General features: G+C 39.5%; 1 protein-coding gene across 2 annotated transcripts in view; it reads left to right on the plus strand.

Moving 5' to 3' along the window:
- Nucleotides 1-19,034, plus strand: part of EPC2 (enhancer of polycomb homolog 2) — a 100,356-nt gene that overhangs the window by 40,335 nt on the left and 40,987 nt on the right. For both annotated transcript variants that reach the window (XM_053284234.1, XM_053284236.1), the window contains exons 2-3: nucleotides 8,277-8,436; nucleotides 10,630-10,775. In XM_053284234.1, coding sequence (XP_053140209.1) covers nucleotides 8,277-8,436; nucleotides 10,630-10,775 — 306 coding nt within the window. The remainder of the gene's footprint in view (nucleotides 1-8,276; nucleotides 8,437-10,629; nucleotides 10,776-19,034) is intronic.

Consider the following 19,034-nt stretch of genomic DNA (forward strand, 5'->3'; position numbering starts at 1 on the left):
TGACACACCGGTGGAGGATCTCAGGTTCTACTTGGAGCAACTACTGAGTCTGGCTGGTGCCCTTGGTTTAGAAATGCAAAAACTACCAAGGATCCTGAATTTGGTCTGCTTCAGATCAAACACAGGATGCCAACATACCTATTTCACTAGTTATGTTGCCCCATCCTCTTAGAGGTTGTCAAGAATGCCTGTGAGAAGACTTTCTCAATTGCTGCTATAGTGAAGCAGCTTGAACAACCTAAAGACCCAACTTTCTTGGTTAAGTACCCCATACCTAATTCTGTTGTGATGGAATCTGCCCAGTCAAGGTTCAGACATATTTTACTGACCAGCTAACAGAAGGGAATAAGCTTGACACCTTGGGCAGAGACATCTACTCCATTGCCAGCCTTCAACTTGGCATTGCCAATCATCAGGCCAGTTTGGCAAGGTATCTGCATTTCCTGCTCGAGAAACTTTCTCCCTTGCTTGATCAAATCCAATAAGGTCAAAAGGAACCTGCAGTGGTGTGTGTTCCTTAATGAGGGTCTGAAAGTTTACAAACAACAACAACTTCACTGTGCTCACCAGTGGTCCCTCTAATTTTTTCCATCTCTGTGCAGAATGAGTTTTGTTCTGGGCGACAGTATCAAGGCAGTGTGCGCGCACCTGCATTCAAAATGGGGCCTTCCTGATTCAACCTGAGTGGGATCTAAAATGAACTGAGCAAATATCCAAAAACTTGTGAGTGTGCACATGTGCACACACCTTAGAGGGAACAGTGGTGCTCACCATGTGGCTGACTGTGGTTCCAGAGCCATAGCTAGTGCAATATCTCTACATCACCGCAAATGCCTTAGATCTACATATTTGACCCTGGAGGCACAAACTGGTATTCAGGACCTCCCGTTCAGTGGGCCTTTTTTTGGCCTGAAAACAGATGACACCCTCAAAAGGGTCCAGAACTTGTGCTCAGTAGCGAGGTCTATGGAAGTCTCCCACAATACCTTCTCCTCTAGCTGTAAGAGGTATTGGGGGAAGCAATCTCAATCGAAGCAAGCTTATTCTCCCCAGACTGCTTTTGTCTTCAGCAGCAATTTTATCAAAAAACTCATCTCCACAACAATGCCTAAGCACTACTAAGCCAAAACCCTTCTACTCTAAATTGATGTGACACCATCTCTCACTGCAGTACATCCGGGCTCCTACCATTTTACAATGGTAACACCAATTTTCAAAAAGGGATCCAGGGGCGATCCGGGAAATTACAGGCCAGTTAGCCTAACGTCTGTTCCAGGCAAATTAATGGAAAGCATCCTCAAGGATAAAATTGTAAAGCACCTAGAAGAACAAACCCTGCTGGGAGTGAGCCAGCATGGCTTCCGCAAAGGTAAATCTTGCCTCACCAACCTTTTGGACTTCTTTGAGAGTGTCAACGAGTGTGTGGATATGTGTGAGGGTAGGTATAAATGGAGAGTTTTCACAATGGAGGGAAGTAAGAAGTGGGGTCCCCCAGGGATCTGTACTGGGACTGGTGCTTTTTAATTTATTCATAAATGATCTAGAAGCAGGGCTAAGCAGCGATGTGGCCAAATTTGCAGATGATACCAAACTCTTCCGGGTAGTGAAATCCCAAACGGATTGTGAGCAGCTCCAAAAGGATCTCTCCAAACTGGGGGAGTGGGCAACAAAATGGCAAATGTGGTTCAGTGTTAGCAAGTGTAAAGTGATGCACATTGGGACGAAAACCCCCAACTTCAAGTGTATGCTGATGGGATCCGAGCTGTCGGTGACGGACCAGGAGAGGGATCTTGTTGTGGTGCAGCTCGTTGAAAGTGTCGACTCAATGTGCGGCAGCTGTGAAAAAGGCCAATTCCATGCTAGGGATCATTAGGAAGGGGATTGAAAATAAAACGGCTAACATTATAATGCCCTTATACAAAACGATGGTGTGACCACACTTGGAGTACTGCGTACAATTCTGGTTACCACATCTTTAAAAGGACATTGTTGAACTGGAGAAGGTACAGAAGAGGGCAACCAAGATGATCAGGGGCCTCGAGCACCTTTCTTATGAGGCAAGACTACAACACCTGGGGCTTTTTAGTTTAGAAAAAAGACGACTGTGGGGAGACATGATAGAGGTCTATAAAATCATGCATGGTGTGGAGAAAGTGGAGAGAGAGAGATTCTTTTCCCTCTCACACAACACTAGAACCAGGGGTCACTCCATGAAATTGATTGCCAGGAGGTCTAGGACCAACAAACGGAAGTACTTTTTCACACAATGCATGATCCACTTGTGGAACTCTCTGCCACAGGACGTGGTGATACCCAACAACCTGGATGGCTTTAAGAGGGGTTTGGATGACTTCATGGAGGAGAGGTCTATCAATGGCTACTAGTCGGAGGGCTGTGGGCCACCTCCAGCATCAAGGGCAGGGTGCCTTTGAGTACCAGTTGCAGGGGAGTAATGGCAGGAGAGAGGGCACACCTGTCTGTGGCTTCCAGCGGCATCTGGTGGGCCAGTGTGCGAAACAGGATGCTGGACTAGATGGGCCTTGTGCCTGATCCAGCAGGGCTGTTCTTATGTTCTTAATGCCTGGCAGAGCATCACCACCAAATCTTGGGTCTTGACCATTGTAATCATAATTCACCCACCGTTCTCTGGAGTACGCAAAACACTGCCTTCTCCACCTCTCCTAAAAGACAGTCTCTCTCAAAGAAGGGAGCAATCCATATCGTCCACAACCTGAATATTGACTCTTATTCATGATACTTTACCATCCACCAAAGGGATGGTGGACTACCCTATTCTAGACTTATGAGGTCTAAACCTCTTTATTCAATACAAGCATTTCCACATGTTCACCTTTCTTGTCATTCTAACTCTCCTGGTCAGGATGTCTGATTTGCTGCCATCGACCTCAAGGGCACTTATTTCCACCTGTCTATCCGTCCCCAACATCAGAAATCTCGTGTTTTGTGTGGCCTACGTAACATACCAATACGCTGTGCTTGCGTTCAGTCCTTGCCTCAGCCCCGAGGGTGTTTACAATATGTATGGTCATCATTGCTGCACACCTTCAGATTCAAGGCATCTGCATATTTCTGTATGTTGACAGTTGGCTTCTAGTAGCTGATTTGAGGTCCAAGATCAACCACATCCTACTATACCAGGTGACTCCTCCAAGATCTGGGCCTGCAACTAAATTTAGAAAAATGCAAATTAATCTCTTCTCAAATAGAATTCATCAGTACTCTTCTAGACTCCAAAGTGGCCATGGCCTTCCTGCCTCACTGCAGAATCCAGTCCATTCTCCAGCATGCCACACTGTTCTGCCATTACTACATGCACACAGCCTTGTTTGTACAAGGCCTTTTGGGCCTCATAGTATCATCCACCACTGTGGTGCTTCCCCTAGCCTATCTAAAGATGAGGATCTTGTACTGATGGTTTCTCGACACCTTTACACCTCAGCTCCACCTTCAGTCTTGAATAAAGACTGTAAAAATTTACCAAAAATTAGGGAATCTACCTATTCTCTTCAAATTCACTACACACACACCCGCCCCGATCTCCTTCCCCACATTTGTGGCAAGTCTGAAGGCTCTAGGACCAACTGGTGGTTTTGGGTGACTTTCAGAATTTAAATCTGATTCTGAATTGGATCCGATATTGCCAGAGCCCATAGACTCTGGATCCGGTATTGTCAATTTGGGATCGGGTCAAATCAAAATCTAAATTTTCTGAACAACCACAGGCCTACCAGCCACAGACTGAAAGAGCTTGGCATTCTCTAGACCACACATGTCAAACACAAGGTCCGCAGGCCGAATCTGGCCTGCCTGGCCATTTTATGTGGCCCGCGGTGACTGTGCCAGATCCAAGCGCCTGACCGCGCTGCCTCAGTACCCATTTGCAGGCAGAAGGACCCAGTCCCAGAAAGCTAGCTAGGTCATTACTTTGATTAAAGGTCCAATTAATTTGTCCTGAAACGGTTTGTAATACAATGAAGATAAGCCATCCGAGCCCAGTGAATTATTTTAAAGATTTTTTTTATTGCCACCCTGGTTTGTCCCTGGAAATAGGTTTATTTAAACAGCTCCTCTGTTCTTCTGAGAATGACTTCAATTGTATTTCCTCTAAGGATCTTTCAATTGTATTTCCTCTAAGGATCTTCAATTGTATTCTCAGGATCTTTCTTATCTTCTTTGTATAGTTTATTTTAGTACATTTTATTTTGGTACATTTGATTAGGCCTCTACAAAGTTACTTAGCCTGTAAGATTCAGACTATCCTCTGCTCCATGTGCGGGTTACTTCCCACTTGACCCGAGCAATATTCTCATTTCCCTGGAAGGGCAGACTTAACACCCACTCGCACAACTTCATGGGCAAGTGGACTCACTGTCTTGCCTACTCGCTTCTCCTCCTGCATCCATCTGGCTTGCGAACGTGATGGACAGACTTGACCAGAAGGCAGAGAGCAACTTGCCCCCACCTTGCTTGCTTGCAAACTTCTCCATCACCTGGCTCAGGCATCTCATTTAAATTTCCAGGCACCATAGTGATCTTATGCCTGGGAATTGTCAAGCCCTGCAATTGTATGAATGAATGGTCAAAAAGATTTGTAATTTACTAGCACCAGGTAGGTCCTAGGTTACTTTGTAGCACTCTGGTGCAAATGTTTGAGTAGCTTAAATATTTGTGGGGAATTTAAATGCCTAGTTCAGGAATATGGAGTGGAAAAAATTTCCCATAGTTTATTTTTACATTTCTAAAAATGCATTGGCCAGCATCCAAGATCAGCACTGTGCACATGCAGCAGTGCAAATTTCAGACTACCTCAGCACTGTCACTTAATCAGAGGTAAGGACAATTTTCACCAATTTCCCCATCTCCCATAGCCTATCCTATGTCATCAAAATATGTCCCTGTGGGTCACACAGGGATATATTTTAGTGACCATACGGTAGGCTTCAGGGAGAAGGGCAGATTGGTGAAAATTGCTTCTTCCTCTGCTCAACTGACAGTGCAGCAGTAATCTGCAGTTCACACTGCTGTACCTGCACAGTACTAGTCCGAATGTTGGTCATATTTCATAAAATTCATTGATGAATGGATCCCAGTGCAATATTAGGCAAGCTTGTCAATTTCAAGTTTGTACCTAGCTATTCAGGTGATTATCCTTGTTAAGTATGTGAGAGACTTTTTTTTTTTGAGTATTCGAATAAAAATATAATTTTTTTGAATTTGTTTCAGTATAACATTTAAAATACACTGAGCCTTTTTATTGATACTTCACTCCCATATCAAATATTTCATTTCAGTTACTTGGCTGCTTGAAAAATGTTTGAGATACAGTGTTGAAAATTAATATGGTAGCTTGGGGTTTTTTTTCTTAACGAAACAAATACTTCAAATAACATACTAGAACAGATCATAATATAGGGGATCAGGAAGATGTGCATAGTAAAATTTTCTGAGAAAAAAGTATTAATGTATATTTTATGCAAATGAAGAAAAATGCATGTGAAATTTTTCCAGAATCCGCGCCCCTTTCCCCACCAACTTTCCAGTTCATAATGTTCCAGAGCACCATTCCCAAAGAGATCCACATCTCCATTTGCTGATCTCTTGACTAGCATCCAAATCCTGGCTGTTTTGGACTGATTTGTATAGGGCTGAGAATGATTTTTCACTGCTATGCTGTTCTTAATGTATTATGGTCTTTTCTTTTCTTTTCTTTTTTGCTGAACATTTTATTTTTAAATTATGTTGTTGTAAGCACTCATGAGCATTTTAAGGGAAAGGTAGGATATAAATATTTTTTAAATAGTGCAATCAGCACATACATAGTTTGTCATCCACCCACGGAGGTTCTCATAGTGCAGTCAGTCGTAAAACCAAACATATGTTGGTCACACAGCACAGTATAATGCAGTTTCTTGTACTTGTGGTGTCTTTTTAGGAAATTAATCTTGTAGGAAATTCTTAGATTAGCAAAAAGATGCACAAACAAGTACTCTGTTGTGCAGCTTATTAAAGGGAGAAAGTTCACTATACTAGATTTCAGGCTTTAAAATCAGAGATTAAATTTAGGAGCTAAGAGTTTCAACACACTATGAATTAGCTCCCAAAATAAAGGCTTATTGCCTTGAGGGACCATATAGTAAGAGGAGTTAGCAAGTCACAGAAACTCATCAGGTAACAAATGGTAATATTTGACCATATTTCATTCAAATGTTCCTTCAAAGCATTGGAGAGGAGACAGATCAGAACAATTGTACTGATTGATTAATATGTCTGACCCTTCACTCTGTAGAAGGTATCTGATAGTCCTTTAATTATCAATTGTCAATGCATTTTACTCTGTTCAGACATCTTTGACGGAAAGTGAATCTTGAAACAATTTCCTTCCCTCCCTCCCTTCCAACTTTTATCTTCAGTTAATGAAACCATAGAACAAATTGCCTCTAACCTGTATCTGAGGTAGAGGATCATCAGCATGTGAGACTACTACCCATTTACCTACCTACTTACACATGCTCACCATGTCACAGGTGGATGTATAACTGACCCACACAAACAACACCACAGATGGTTGCAGTTGTGTAAATGACTGTGGGGCTGCATTGACCTATATTACATTATCCTCAGTCATGCACACTATATTTGGATAGAATTATATCCATTATCAAAACCACCTAGCTATCCAGCCAACTACCATGACTGTGAACTCAAACTGAACCAGAGCTGTAGGTTTTCTGGAAAAGGTGAATTAATTTTGACCCATCCTTTCTGAGATACACACACTTAAGGTTTGAACACTTACCTTGAAATGAAGTAACTAGTATAGTAAGATTGTGACATTGTACGCTTCAGCCTAAATCTCCAGGTGGCATCACCTATGGGGTCAGAATGGAACCCTGATGCACTTTGTAAGCCATGGACTGGTACTATGCAGTATTGCCTCCTCAGTCATCCCTTGAGACCAGAGCCACCAGACCATGGTGCTTCCCAGACCCCATAATCAGAAGGCAACCCAGAAGATTGCCATGGTCAGTGACTACTGAATGATGAAAAGGGCCATTATTCAGGGTCACACTCTCCCATTTCTTGAGGCTGACGAAGGCAGTTTCAGTCCCAAACCCAGGATAGAAACCAGATTGATAAGGATCTAGACAATGCATTTTCTCCAAGAACAGTTGGAACTGAGAGACTGCTCACCTTACCTAAAATCCATCACCTCAGCTTTTGGATCTGTCACTTTCCACAGATCATCTTAAAAGATCTTTCATTCTTGTAGTCTAGAAACATGATGGTTTTACACGTAGATTACAGAGTCTTGCATGAAACAGTCCTTAACGTATATTGTAATGTATACAGTAAGTAAAGCAAAGTGTGCCGTCGAGTCAGTGTCTACTCCGGGCGACCACAGAGCCCTGTGATTGAAGGGGTGTACCATTGCCATCTCCCGCACAGTATGAGAATGATGCCTTTCAGCATCTGCCTGTATTGCTGCTGCCCAATATAGGTGTTTCCCATAGTCTGGGAAACATACCAGCGGGGATTCGAACTAGCAACATCTGATTTGCTTGTCAAGTCATTTTCCGCTGCACCATTAGGTGGCCCTAATGTATACAGTACCTAATGAAAATGCAAAAGAAATTACAATGGATTTAAAGTTGCCCAGTTGACTAAAAGGTGCCTGTTTGCAGATAGTTGTGATATAAGAGTTCAAGTAAGATGTGTTTGCCAAAATATCTGTGACTGTCACTAATAAACTTGTATTTTTGCTTTTAAAAATGAGTAGAACCATGTGTATTATATGAAGGAAATACATAGATCTGATCCTCATTGCATGTCTTTTCTTTATTGGTCAACTGTCATGATTAGAGAAGCTTGTTAAGGTCTAGGTTCTGCAGGAATTTTTTTCCATTCTGCCTGCCTGCTGCCAACTGCCACCCTGCGTCTGTTTATGACAGTTTTCTGCCCCCTATTGCCCTCCTTGGTGCTGAGCAAAGAAATCTACAGCGTAGATACTGAAGGCTTCTTGCAGATCCACAGCCCTCTTTCCATTGCTGGAGGGTTGTGCATCATGTAAGCCACTGTTTAAATAAAAAACACTTTTGTTTCTGGCCATTGAAAAATCATGCTTGCCTGAAATTCAGCACACTCCATATTTAACAATGTGCAATAATGTGCTGCAGGATATTGTTGTCAGAAACATGTGCTGATAGTTTTTCCATGAGGCAATAGTGATATCTATACCACTGCCTTGCTCTTTTTAGGAACATCATTTGCAACGAGCTATCTCGGCACAGCAAGTCTTCAGAGAAAAGAAAGAGAACATGGTTATTCCAGTTCCTGAAGCAGAAAGCAATGTCAACTATTACAGTCGCCTATACAAAGGAGAGTTTAAACAACCTAAACAGTTCATTCATATTCAACGTAAGTTCATTGATACTTGTTTCTCTTTTGTACTAGCTGTCAAAGTCATTGAGTGGCGCTGAGAAAAGATGTGCTGCAGTACTTGAAGTTTAAAAAGTAGTGAAGTTTTCTTAATTGTTGAGAAAGGGTAGGAAAATCTCATGGGGAGAAACAGTTGTCTTTGCTGGATAGTTGAGTTGTACAATCAGAAGCAGAGTGCTTTTGGATCTATGAGACACTGCATGAATCCAAGGTTTAAACTTTACTCTTTGTGAGATCCAAACTGGGAGGAACAGATGGAGCCCAGGTGGGTGGATAAGGAAGTTGAGGCAGCAAAAGTGCACTGGGTGGGAAGAAGACAGTGAGCCCAAAGCATGCGAGGAGTGCTGAAGGAAAGAGGTGGGGAGAACTACCGTGCAGATGCTCTGTGCCAGGCCAGCCAATGTGTAAGATTGTGGGTGGAATGCTATGTTTTGGAAGATCTTGACTATATCGTAAAAAGGTGTGTGATTTATGCCTAGTATGAGGGGCTACCATAATGTAAAGTGTCTGGTGAGATAAACACACATGTTTAGTTAAAGTAATTATAAAGGTAAAAGGTAAAGTGTGCCGTCGAGTTGGTGTCGACTCCTGGCGACCACAGAGCTCTGTGGTTGTCTTTGGTAGAATACAGAAGGGGTTTACCATTGCCATCTCCCGCACAGTATGATGATGCCTTTCAGCATCTTCCTATATCATTGTTTATTTTTTGATTTTTTGATATTTTTTGATTTATATACCACCCTTCCAGAATGGCTCACTGTTGCCCGATATAGGTGTTTCCCATAGTCTGGGAAACATACCAGCGGAGATTCAAACTGGCAACGTCTGGCTTGCTAATCAAGTCATTTCCCCACTGTGCCATTAGGTGGCTAAAGTAAATATAAACCACATCATTTCTGAATTGAGATATCTTGTGTATTGTTAGTTTAATCGTCTGTGATGGAGGTATTCCCTAGCATTAGACAGCCTTCATATGTGCTTATCTGATTTCTTGTTAATCCCTTATGGGTGGAAATTGCACACTTTATTCAACTGTGTAGAGTGGCACAGAATTTTTTGCACTCTGAATAATCATTCTGTTTCACTGTGAGGTCATCCACACAATCAAAAACTGTATTCTACACAGGTTGGGAGCTGTGTGTGCTCCTAACTTTTGGTTGTGTGGAAGCAAGGTAAGAGGAAAACCTGGGTAGAAGTGACTGTGCAAAAGCAAGGTAAGCGGAAAAGCTACCCAGGTTTTCCTCCTACCTTGCTTCCACACAATCGAAAACTAGGAGCATACACAGCTCTCGAACCTGGGAAGAACACAGTTTTTAATTGTGTGAATGACCTCCAGAGTGAAAACAGTGAGTGCAAGTAACATTACTTTGGATGGTGATGAGTGGAGAACGCTTTAGCCTCCAATCTGCGTTTTGGCTACGTGCTCTCAGAGAAAAGGCCCTGCTCAGTTAATGGAACTGAGAGAGAACACTTAAAATTAACCATGTATCATGTCTACCGTCCAGTACAAAAAATTCAAAATGCAGCAATATCTTCTTTAATGTTATAAGCCTGTGTGTTTTGAGTTTAGCTTGATTGTTCCTCAGCCACTCTTTTATTGTGTCCCTAATATCTTGTTTAGTGTGTTTTAGCTTGCAGAGAGTTTCAGTGCAAACTAAGTTTCCAGGCAGGGACTTCAAAATGTGCCCAGCTACCTTTTTAGGTGATTGTCTGTTTTATGGCATTATTGTATAGTTTTTGTCTTACACATTGTTTAGTAGTGCCAGGAAAACTTTGGACTGCTTATTAGCTGGATGTTTATCCAAGTTTTTCTGTTCTGCTCCATAGGATTCATCATAAGAATTGTTGCCTCAGGTTTTTTATGCCTGTCGGTGGCATTTCCACTTCCTTTGCAGTATGTAGTGTAGTTGATTTGCTTGAACTAGCTAAAGCCATATTTTTGTTGATATCTTTCAGCAGTTCAGATGTTCTCTGCTTGTGAAGCACTGTGATCTGAATTTTCATAATGTGTGGAAGAAGCAGCTTGGTGGTAAACAGCAAATTGAGTCTTTCGGGAGGGCAGGCCTTGAATTAGTTGGACTGTTTCATTCCAAATTGATTCTGTGTTCATTTTTGATATAGATGTGTACATTTTAGCACAATGTTTTAAAATTATTCTTTTCTTTGTTTCAGCCTTCAATCTGGACAATGAGCAACCCGATTATGATATGGACTCTGAAGACGAGACATTATTAAATAGGCTCAATAGGAAGATGGAAATCAAACCACTGCAGTTTGAAATTATGATAGATAGGCTTGAAAAAGCTAGTTCTAATCAGGTATTATGCTTTCCAAATAAATAGATTTTGCTTAAAAATTGAATTTACTTGAATGTCTTTATTTACATCTCATTTGTGATGCATTGAATACAAAACTATGAAGGATGGAGATATATGCCTTTATGGAGAACCCTACTTAAGAAACATTTAAACTGATAAAGTAGAATTCAATGGTGCTGCTGGTATCTATCCTGCTGATAGCTGCTTAGCAGGGTGGTTGTCCAATATTGTCCACTTGGGTGCTGGCATGGTGTAGGCTTTAAATGTGGCTGCTCTTTGCAGAGCTGCTGACTATACTAGCTGTTAACTCTTTGTTCGAATACATAATAGAATTAGGCATGCAGCTGTAGAGATTACTATATTCCAGCTTCTAATACAGAAGTTGTAACTGCAGTGATGCCTTACAGGGTGACCTGTAGACAATTATTACCAAACTAGTAGGTGAGGCCTGTCATTGATTGGGCAAAGTCACTTCATGTAGAATATACTTATAGGAAAGTTCAAGAAAATAAATACATGTAACAGAATTTTTTATTAAATGTATTTACAAAAGGGAAGTCAAAGAACAGTTTGAGATTTGTAGGATTTCAACTTCAAACATATTGATTTTATTGAATAATTATATAGTTTGGGTCATATAAAATGTTCATATAAAATTTGATATATGTAGTTAGTTGAGAGGTATGATATTCAGAATTTCCTCTTAAAAAAACAACAACCCCAAAATTTTATTTAAACCTTTCAGCATAATCTGGTGCACAAAGTAACAGATTCTGCTAATTACAGTGACTGGATTGTGTGCGCAAAACTTGGTATTGGTAGGTCAATTGGGAAGTATGACTTTATTTTGTACAAACAAATACTTCAAAATATATAATAGATGGCTTGTGTAAACAGCATTCTACCCTCTTTTACTTCCTTGGTGGAGTTCCTTGTAGTATAGTATGAGCCATAAGCCATTTAACAGGAACATCTGCAGTCATATTAGCTGACAAAGATTTAGCCAGCACAAACTTTAGGACAGTATCTACATGGTTTTTGGATTTCTAATCCTGCTCAGGATAAAATCTGGAAAATAAGAATATTATTTCTCACACAATGTAGGAGGTCATCATTCCTTATAATGTGTTGTGCTATTTTAACTGTAGTTCATCTATTGTTACACAAAACACCATAGCAAGGTTTTGTCATGCTAAAATATTGGTTCCCATTCTTCCCCTCAAAAAAATGTGAAAAACAATTCACATTATAATTTAAATACTATATATCTTCAGTTTGTCAAAAACGTGATCTCTGTTCTACTTTGTAAACTTTGTTTCAGATTTTAGAAATTGCTTGTTGCCACTAATTCAAGATATACAGCAGGGCTATAACTGAGATGGCACAAGACCTAAACTTAATAGAACCAACTTGGTGGCTAGATTATTGTTTCATCTTTCTTTTAAGAGATTCTTCTGTATTTTGTGCATTGCTCTATATTAATTACTGAGGCAGTTCTAGAAGTATTTATAATATACCTAGTAGGGCATGTCAAAATACCTGCAATTAATATTTTTTGCTTTGTTTCTGTTTTATATCTTTGTTGTAAGCCACCTTGAGCTTTCTTGTGATTGGAAAGCCAGGATATAAATTGCTCTATATTAATTACTGAGGCAGTTCTAGAAGTATTTATAATATACCTAGTAGGGCGTGTCAGAATACCTGCAATTAATATTTTTGCTTTGTTTCTGTTTTATATCTTTGTTGTAAGACACCTTGAGCTTTCTTGTGATTGGAAAGCCAGGATATAAATATAAATATATAAATTTGCAAAAATAACTGTTTAAGAAGCAAGCTTAATAAAAAATATTTTGCATCTTCAAGTCCTAACTGCTGTTCTTTTACATGGTCCATTAACAATTTGGAAAAGTAGTTTACAGAGCCAGTAAAATCTGGAACCTGTTTTAGAGGCCTTCCTTTCATTCATAAGGTGCCCCCTTTAACTTGAACATTTATTCTTTTGTATCCTTCAATCGGCTGACTAAATATAAATTTAGGGAAACCTTTATGGAGTAAATTGGGCATAAAAACTATTGAGATCACTTTTCTTCTGGAACTAGAGACTGAGTAATAGAAATCGTATATGTGCTCTGCTTCCAACCTCTTGCCTTCGCATCAGTAAGATAGTAAGTAGTCCAGAGCACCTGCTTTGCATACAGAAGTTTCCTGGTTCAATACCTGGCATCTCCAGGTAGAACTGGGAAAGACCTCTGCCTAAAATCTTAGAGAGCCACTGCCAGTAGGTTTACAGTACTAAGCTAGATGGACCCAGTTGTCTGACTCTGTATAAAATAGCTTTCTAGGTTCCTGTGTATGTGAATTGAATTGAATTAAAAATAAAATAAAATTAGGATTTCTAGAGTTTACTAAGGAAGTAAGAACACCACAGCAGGAGGCTGCATCCTCACAGCCAGACTTCTTGATTTCTGTAAGGTATGGTAAGGCTGAAGTGATTTTCTATGACTTCTGCCTCTAGAAGTGCTATGTGCCTTCCAAAAATAGGGCTCAGGGTCATATTTTTTTGAAAAAGGCAGAGCACCAGAGAAGAGTACTCCACCCTCACCCACTTCAGAAATGGGGAAGTCTCCATTTGCAAGGATGCAGCATCCCACTGCATCCATGCCTCCTTAGTCAGGATGTCAGCCGTTGCCTTTTCAGACTAAAATGAGACCATGAAGCATGCATTGAAGAGGATAGAATAACTTATAGGTCTGCCCGCTGAATATATTGGTTTATATTCTTGTACTCATTCCTGTACTAGTCTTTCATGTTCCTGTAGACAGTCTTGCACTCGTAGAGAAACAGGCAATAGAACTAATCTAGCAGAGCATGTGCAGGCCCATGTTACAGTAGCATTCTGGCATCTGGAATTGGAAAGTTGCTTAAGAAGTGCGTTTCAGATAAGGAAAGTAGTTACAATGGTCTGGTTCAGATGTCACATGGAGGCAGCATTGAATCCTGGTTTCGTATCCTGTCTCCTAGCCTGGGTTGCATGCACTCCCCACCCCACCCCCTTTTCCCACAATGAGGAAAAGGATTCTACTTCCAGTTCTGGCTTAGAACAAGGGCACTGGCTTATTCTAGCCAGAATTTCAAAGTAAATCTTATTGAAGCTAAAATTACAAATAAACTGTATAGAGAGGAATTGTTCCTTTCCAGAGTGTACATTTCATGGTCCTTTGACAGAAGTATGCTCAAGTCACTTGTTCTGTTACAACAGTTAATTACACTTGCCACACTAAAACAAATTCCAACTAACTTGCCCTATTAACTTAAATCATAATGAAATCATTGGAGCTTAAGTACGACCATCTTCTGTTAGATAGGGCACTGGATGTGGCTGTGAAAGGTAACTTTTGGAAGATGGTATATCCTGCATATGGTTCTCCATGACCTTAAGATGTACTTTTCTCCTGAATGCTTTTGGATTTATGTCACAGTTCCATCCAAATCTAATCATTACAATCTGCATAGTGTATTATGGCAAGAAAAAAAAGCTTAGCAACCTAGATATTGCAGCCCTAAAGTGAAATCATACAACGATGAAAAGCAGAATATTTAACCTTTTCCAGTTTGTTTTTCCTCCTTAAGTTGAAAAAAAAAATTGATTTAGTTTGGTATTCCTAAAGGGTCAAGTGTGTGTGTGAGGGGGAGGGATTAAGCTAAATATATATATTTAGAAATATCTAATAGCCATTTGCTTTTCCCCCCTCATTGCTTGGAATATAGAGAATATTTATCCAAGAAGGATATATATTGAACAGAAAGTTGTGTCTTAAACTCAAGACAGTTCTCTTGTACCTCAGGAGTGGACAGTGTTGTATTCTGTGGAACCACTCCCAACATGTGATTCAAGAATATTTTGCTGTTTAGTCAAAGGCCCTTGTCGAGTACATAGGTTTTTTAATAAAGTATCGGATAAAATTATTGGTCAGCGAATTACATATACATTAAAGATGTACTGTACTATTAAAGTATGGAACAACTTTTGAAAACATCTATTTTCATATGAATGAAACTATGAGGAACATTTTAACCAATGGATTTAAAATGTGATACGACTGCCAGAAGCTAGATTCCTAAAATTGTGGCAAGAAAACATTTTTTCAGAATTATTTGACACAAGTGTATGTTAGAGTTTTAGATTTTTAAAATATCGTAGTCCTGTGACTAATCATCTAGCAAAGTGAAGCTTGTAGTAAACAAGTCCATCTTCCATCAGTTGACATCAGCTTGAAGAAAAAATGTTTTCATTGTTGGAAACAATATATGTGAAAATATAATTTGCAACCAATGCCAGCATGCTTTTCTGCTGCTATAAAACAGATTCTTAACCATTTTGTACCTACAGATCCTGCTGATCCTTGCATTTTACCCATGGGTCCCCCACCCTATTTCTAGAATATATTTTTGTAAGTTTCTTTAAGATTAGAGGGGGGAAATAAATAAAAAGGCTAGGTTTTTTTGAAGGCTCATCAGGAAGCAAAAAAACCCCTCAGTGCGGCAAACATTTTCCCCTAACCCTGCTATAGAAGAAGAAAATGATGCAGGTTTTGCAATTCAGACAGTGAAGAATTGAATATTTAATAAACATCATTATCATAAAACATCAAGTCATGTTTACTTTCTTTTAGTAGATACTATGCTCCTGTCTTCAAATCTGGTAATACTAATTGCATGTAGAAATTAAAAGTCTAATAGCTAACCTGTTGCATTTTTATAAATAGTACAGGGTGTTGGGTTTTTTTGTTTGTTTAATGTTCATCTCTTATTATTGTAAAGGATAACAGTTTGTTTTACAAATTGCATGTTCACAGTGACTGACATCATGGGTGCCAAAATATTTCATGTGTGCCGTGAGGGAGGAGTGATTTTCACTGATCTCTTGTTCCCTCTGAAGTTCAATGAGCATCCTGAAAATATGTGCCTGAGGGTTGCAGGACTCTCAGGGACATAATTTCAGGAAGCATAGTGGGCTGAAGAGGGAAGAGGAGATCAGCAAAAATGGTTACTTTCCTGTTGCACAAAAACACTTTTTGCAGCACACAAAGTTAGTCTGGATGTCAGCCAGTATCTTTAAACTGAGCAGTATAACTCTTAACAAAGTTTAAATATCAACCAAAAATCAGTACAGTGTAAGTAGTACAATATTGGCATCACATTTTAGCATTAAAAAAACAAACAGCTAACAGAGACCTGGTAGCAAAGAGTTTGTACAAAATATAAGAAGTCACACCTCTGTCATACATAACTCTGCAGTGACAGAAGGAGGGCTGCAGCTCCACAAACAGCATTTAGTGTCCCTACATGGAAGCTTTCTTTGAGCAATGGATCGGGGTAGAGGGGATCAATTTTGGCACTCTTCTCCCTCCCAACATGGTTTGTATTCATATAATCTGTTCTTGAAAGTTGTGCAGCCCCCAGGAACAGATTCATACAAGTAGAAAGGGTATTTGGGAGGAGAGAGACATGAAATTGGCTCTCCTTCCCCACTCTCCTTCCCCACTTGGTTTGCTATGTAAAAAAGATTTCACCACAAGCTTGTATTTAAGATGATCAGTGGGCAGCATCCTTTAGTAGAGCAATGCTCAGCTGATGGAAGCTCATGGAAAGAGAGTTGTGTTCATGCAAGGGGTCCTTGCATATGCAGAAAGGTGGAGAGTCATTGTACAAATGGAATTCTTTCTCCATTCACTGGAGTTGTTTCTGCTGAAAAAACACAGCCTCTGTTAAAGGTCTGCAAGCTACTCAGTGCTCTTGATTGTAGAAGTTCTGTCCAGTGTTGATTGGAATAATATCTCCAATGTCCTGTGACTGCAACCATAAAGTCTTTTACTTACCCTAGTTCTGTGGCATATTTTAGCAATAGTTTGTATGTTCTTGGAAGGCCCCTTCCCCCCGTCAAGCCATCAGAATTCCTTCATATTTTGTTGTTACCCTATTTTGACCATTAATTCTTTTTTTAAAAAAAATCATTAGAAGTGTTCTAAGCTGGAAATGCTGCGGTCAAGGATAATAGCGTATTTTATTTTAAAGTTCCACAAAAATATTGCTCAGTTCTGCTCACTTCACTCAAATCGTTATATCGAAAGCAGTTATTTACTTTTCATACTGTAGGAAGTGATCTATTTTGTATAGGTAAAGGTGGTTTCAAACAGAAAGTGAACGCAGGTTTGGTTAGCTAAACGATGGTTTCACAGGCCATGTCTCAACCAACTTGCCCATAAACCATGTTTTATTTGCAATCAACAAACCAGAAACTAAAAGCAAGATTTAAAGTTGGTTTGCAAATAGTTTGCATTACGTCTGAATTAACAAGTCATTGATAAACCACAGTTAGAGTCATTGCTCTGCCTAGGGGGTGGCTGCACCAAGCAAGGCAATGAAAGTAAACATGACCTTATGAAATGACTGAAAGAAGTTAATGAAAGAGTAAAAGTGTCTCAGAGCACCTGAAGAGAGAAAAGGGGGCATTTAAAAGGATGTGGCCATGTCTGTATTAAGCTAATGGATCAAATTTGCTATATTGACTGGAAGGGAAAGGAGGGAGAAAGAATACCAAACTTCTAGCTACTTAGATGAGGATGGGAGCTACCACTAGCTTCCAAGTTACCTAATTCCCACCCCTGCACTAAATAATAGTTTCTCAGTTGTATAGCTGGAAACTCAAACTCTTCTTAACATAAGAAGTTAGCATAAATCGTGGCCTTGTTTTTGTTTTTGTTTGGTTTTTTTTAAACCAGCCTAAATCTGCTATCATAGAGTTCAATACTGATTTCTGGGGACTCAAGTGTACTTTTTGCCAAGCCTAAAGATTGTGCCATTGAGTTGGTGTCGACTCCTGGCGACCACAGAGCCCTGTGGTTGTCTTTGGGTAGAATACAGGAGGGGTTTACCACTGCCTCCTCCCGTGCAGTATGAGATGATGTCTTTCAGCTCCTCCCTGTGTCGCTGCTGCCCAACATAGGTGACTACAAATATATTTACTAGGCACAGTCTGGGAAGTGCACCGGCGGGGATTTGAACTGTCTCTTGCACTCTAGGCAAGCTGCTTCCCTGCTGTGCCACAGCAGCATGCCAATCTTAGTCTCAAAAAAACTTATAGGATTCTGTCCAGTTTTTTTACTATTCTGAGCAGTTATCCTGTAATATTTTGTGGTAGATACACCAATAATACTTGCTTAAATGCTGAAATTGAGGAACAAGGTTCTTATGATTGTGCCCCTCCTCTCTTTTTCATCAAATATAACCAAGAATTTATTTCATTGTATTTGGCGGCATTTTTAATTTGAGAGTCCTGAGCTGTGATTGTTATAACCTGAAACTTTAGCTTAGGTAATAGTGGTAATAGCTGACATTCTGCCACAAAACGTAAAGTGTAGTTTTCCCCATTGTTTCATTAATAAATCACATTATTTATGTAAATATTTATCGTTTACATAAATTGTGTAGCTTATTGGTTAATTTTATACCTAAGTGTCATAGAGGTTTCTCTATCTAGCAAAATCCAGTTTCCTTCTTAAGAAGCATTGTTTTCTTCTTTAATATTTATGCCTAGAAACTTGGTTTTTTCTTTTATTTAATCTATATCCTCCCAGGATGCCATATTCTGCATCACTTTTCCAGTTTTTAAACATAAGCATGGTGCAGGGTCCAGATAAAGCTACTTTATGACTAAGCACCGCTGAAATCAATGAGATAAGTTAGTCATGACCACCTTAAGTCACATTAATTTAAATAGGGCTTGTTAACTAACTTAGTCTAGGTCCTGCCCAATATTTATTTATTTAACATATGTATATATCGCCGAAAAGAAAACTCATGTCATTTAGTTAATGTTAATACTACATTGTATGCATATAATCCATCTTTTATTTCTATTAGATCTAGCTTCTGTAATATTTTGATTTCTCTGATTATAAATAATATGACAGTTAACAGGTTCATTTCCCCTCTCAAATGCTTTAGTGGAGATTGTCTGTTTGTCATATTTATATACCACCTGATATGTGTATCTCTAGATGATGTAGACAATATGTGTATCTCTAGATGATGTAGACAATTTAAAATACAATATAAAACAGAATAAAGACAATTAACACTTTAATTTTGATGCATCTTAATTGATTCAAAGATAATTGATTTTTATAAATTAATATAATCCTGTGATGCTCTTCTCCTTTTTTTGCTCTTTGCAAATTAGCTATTCTTAAAAGCAAG

The sequence above is a fragment of the Hemicordylus capensis genome, chromosome 1, assembly GCF_027244095.1.
Source record: "Hemicordylus capensis ecotype Gifberg chromosome 1, rHemCap1.1.pri, whole genome shotgun sequence".
Classification (NCBI taxonomy): Eukaryota; Metazoa; Chordata; class Lepidosauria; order Squamata; family Cordylidae; genus Hemicordylus; species Hemicordylus capensis.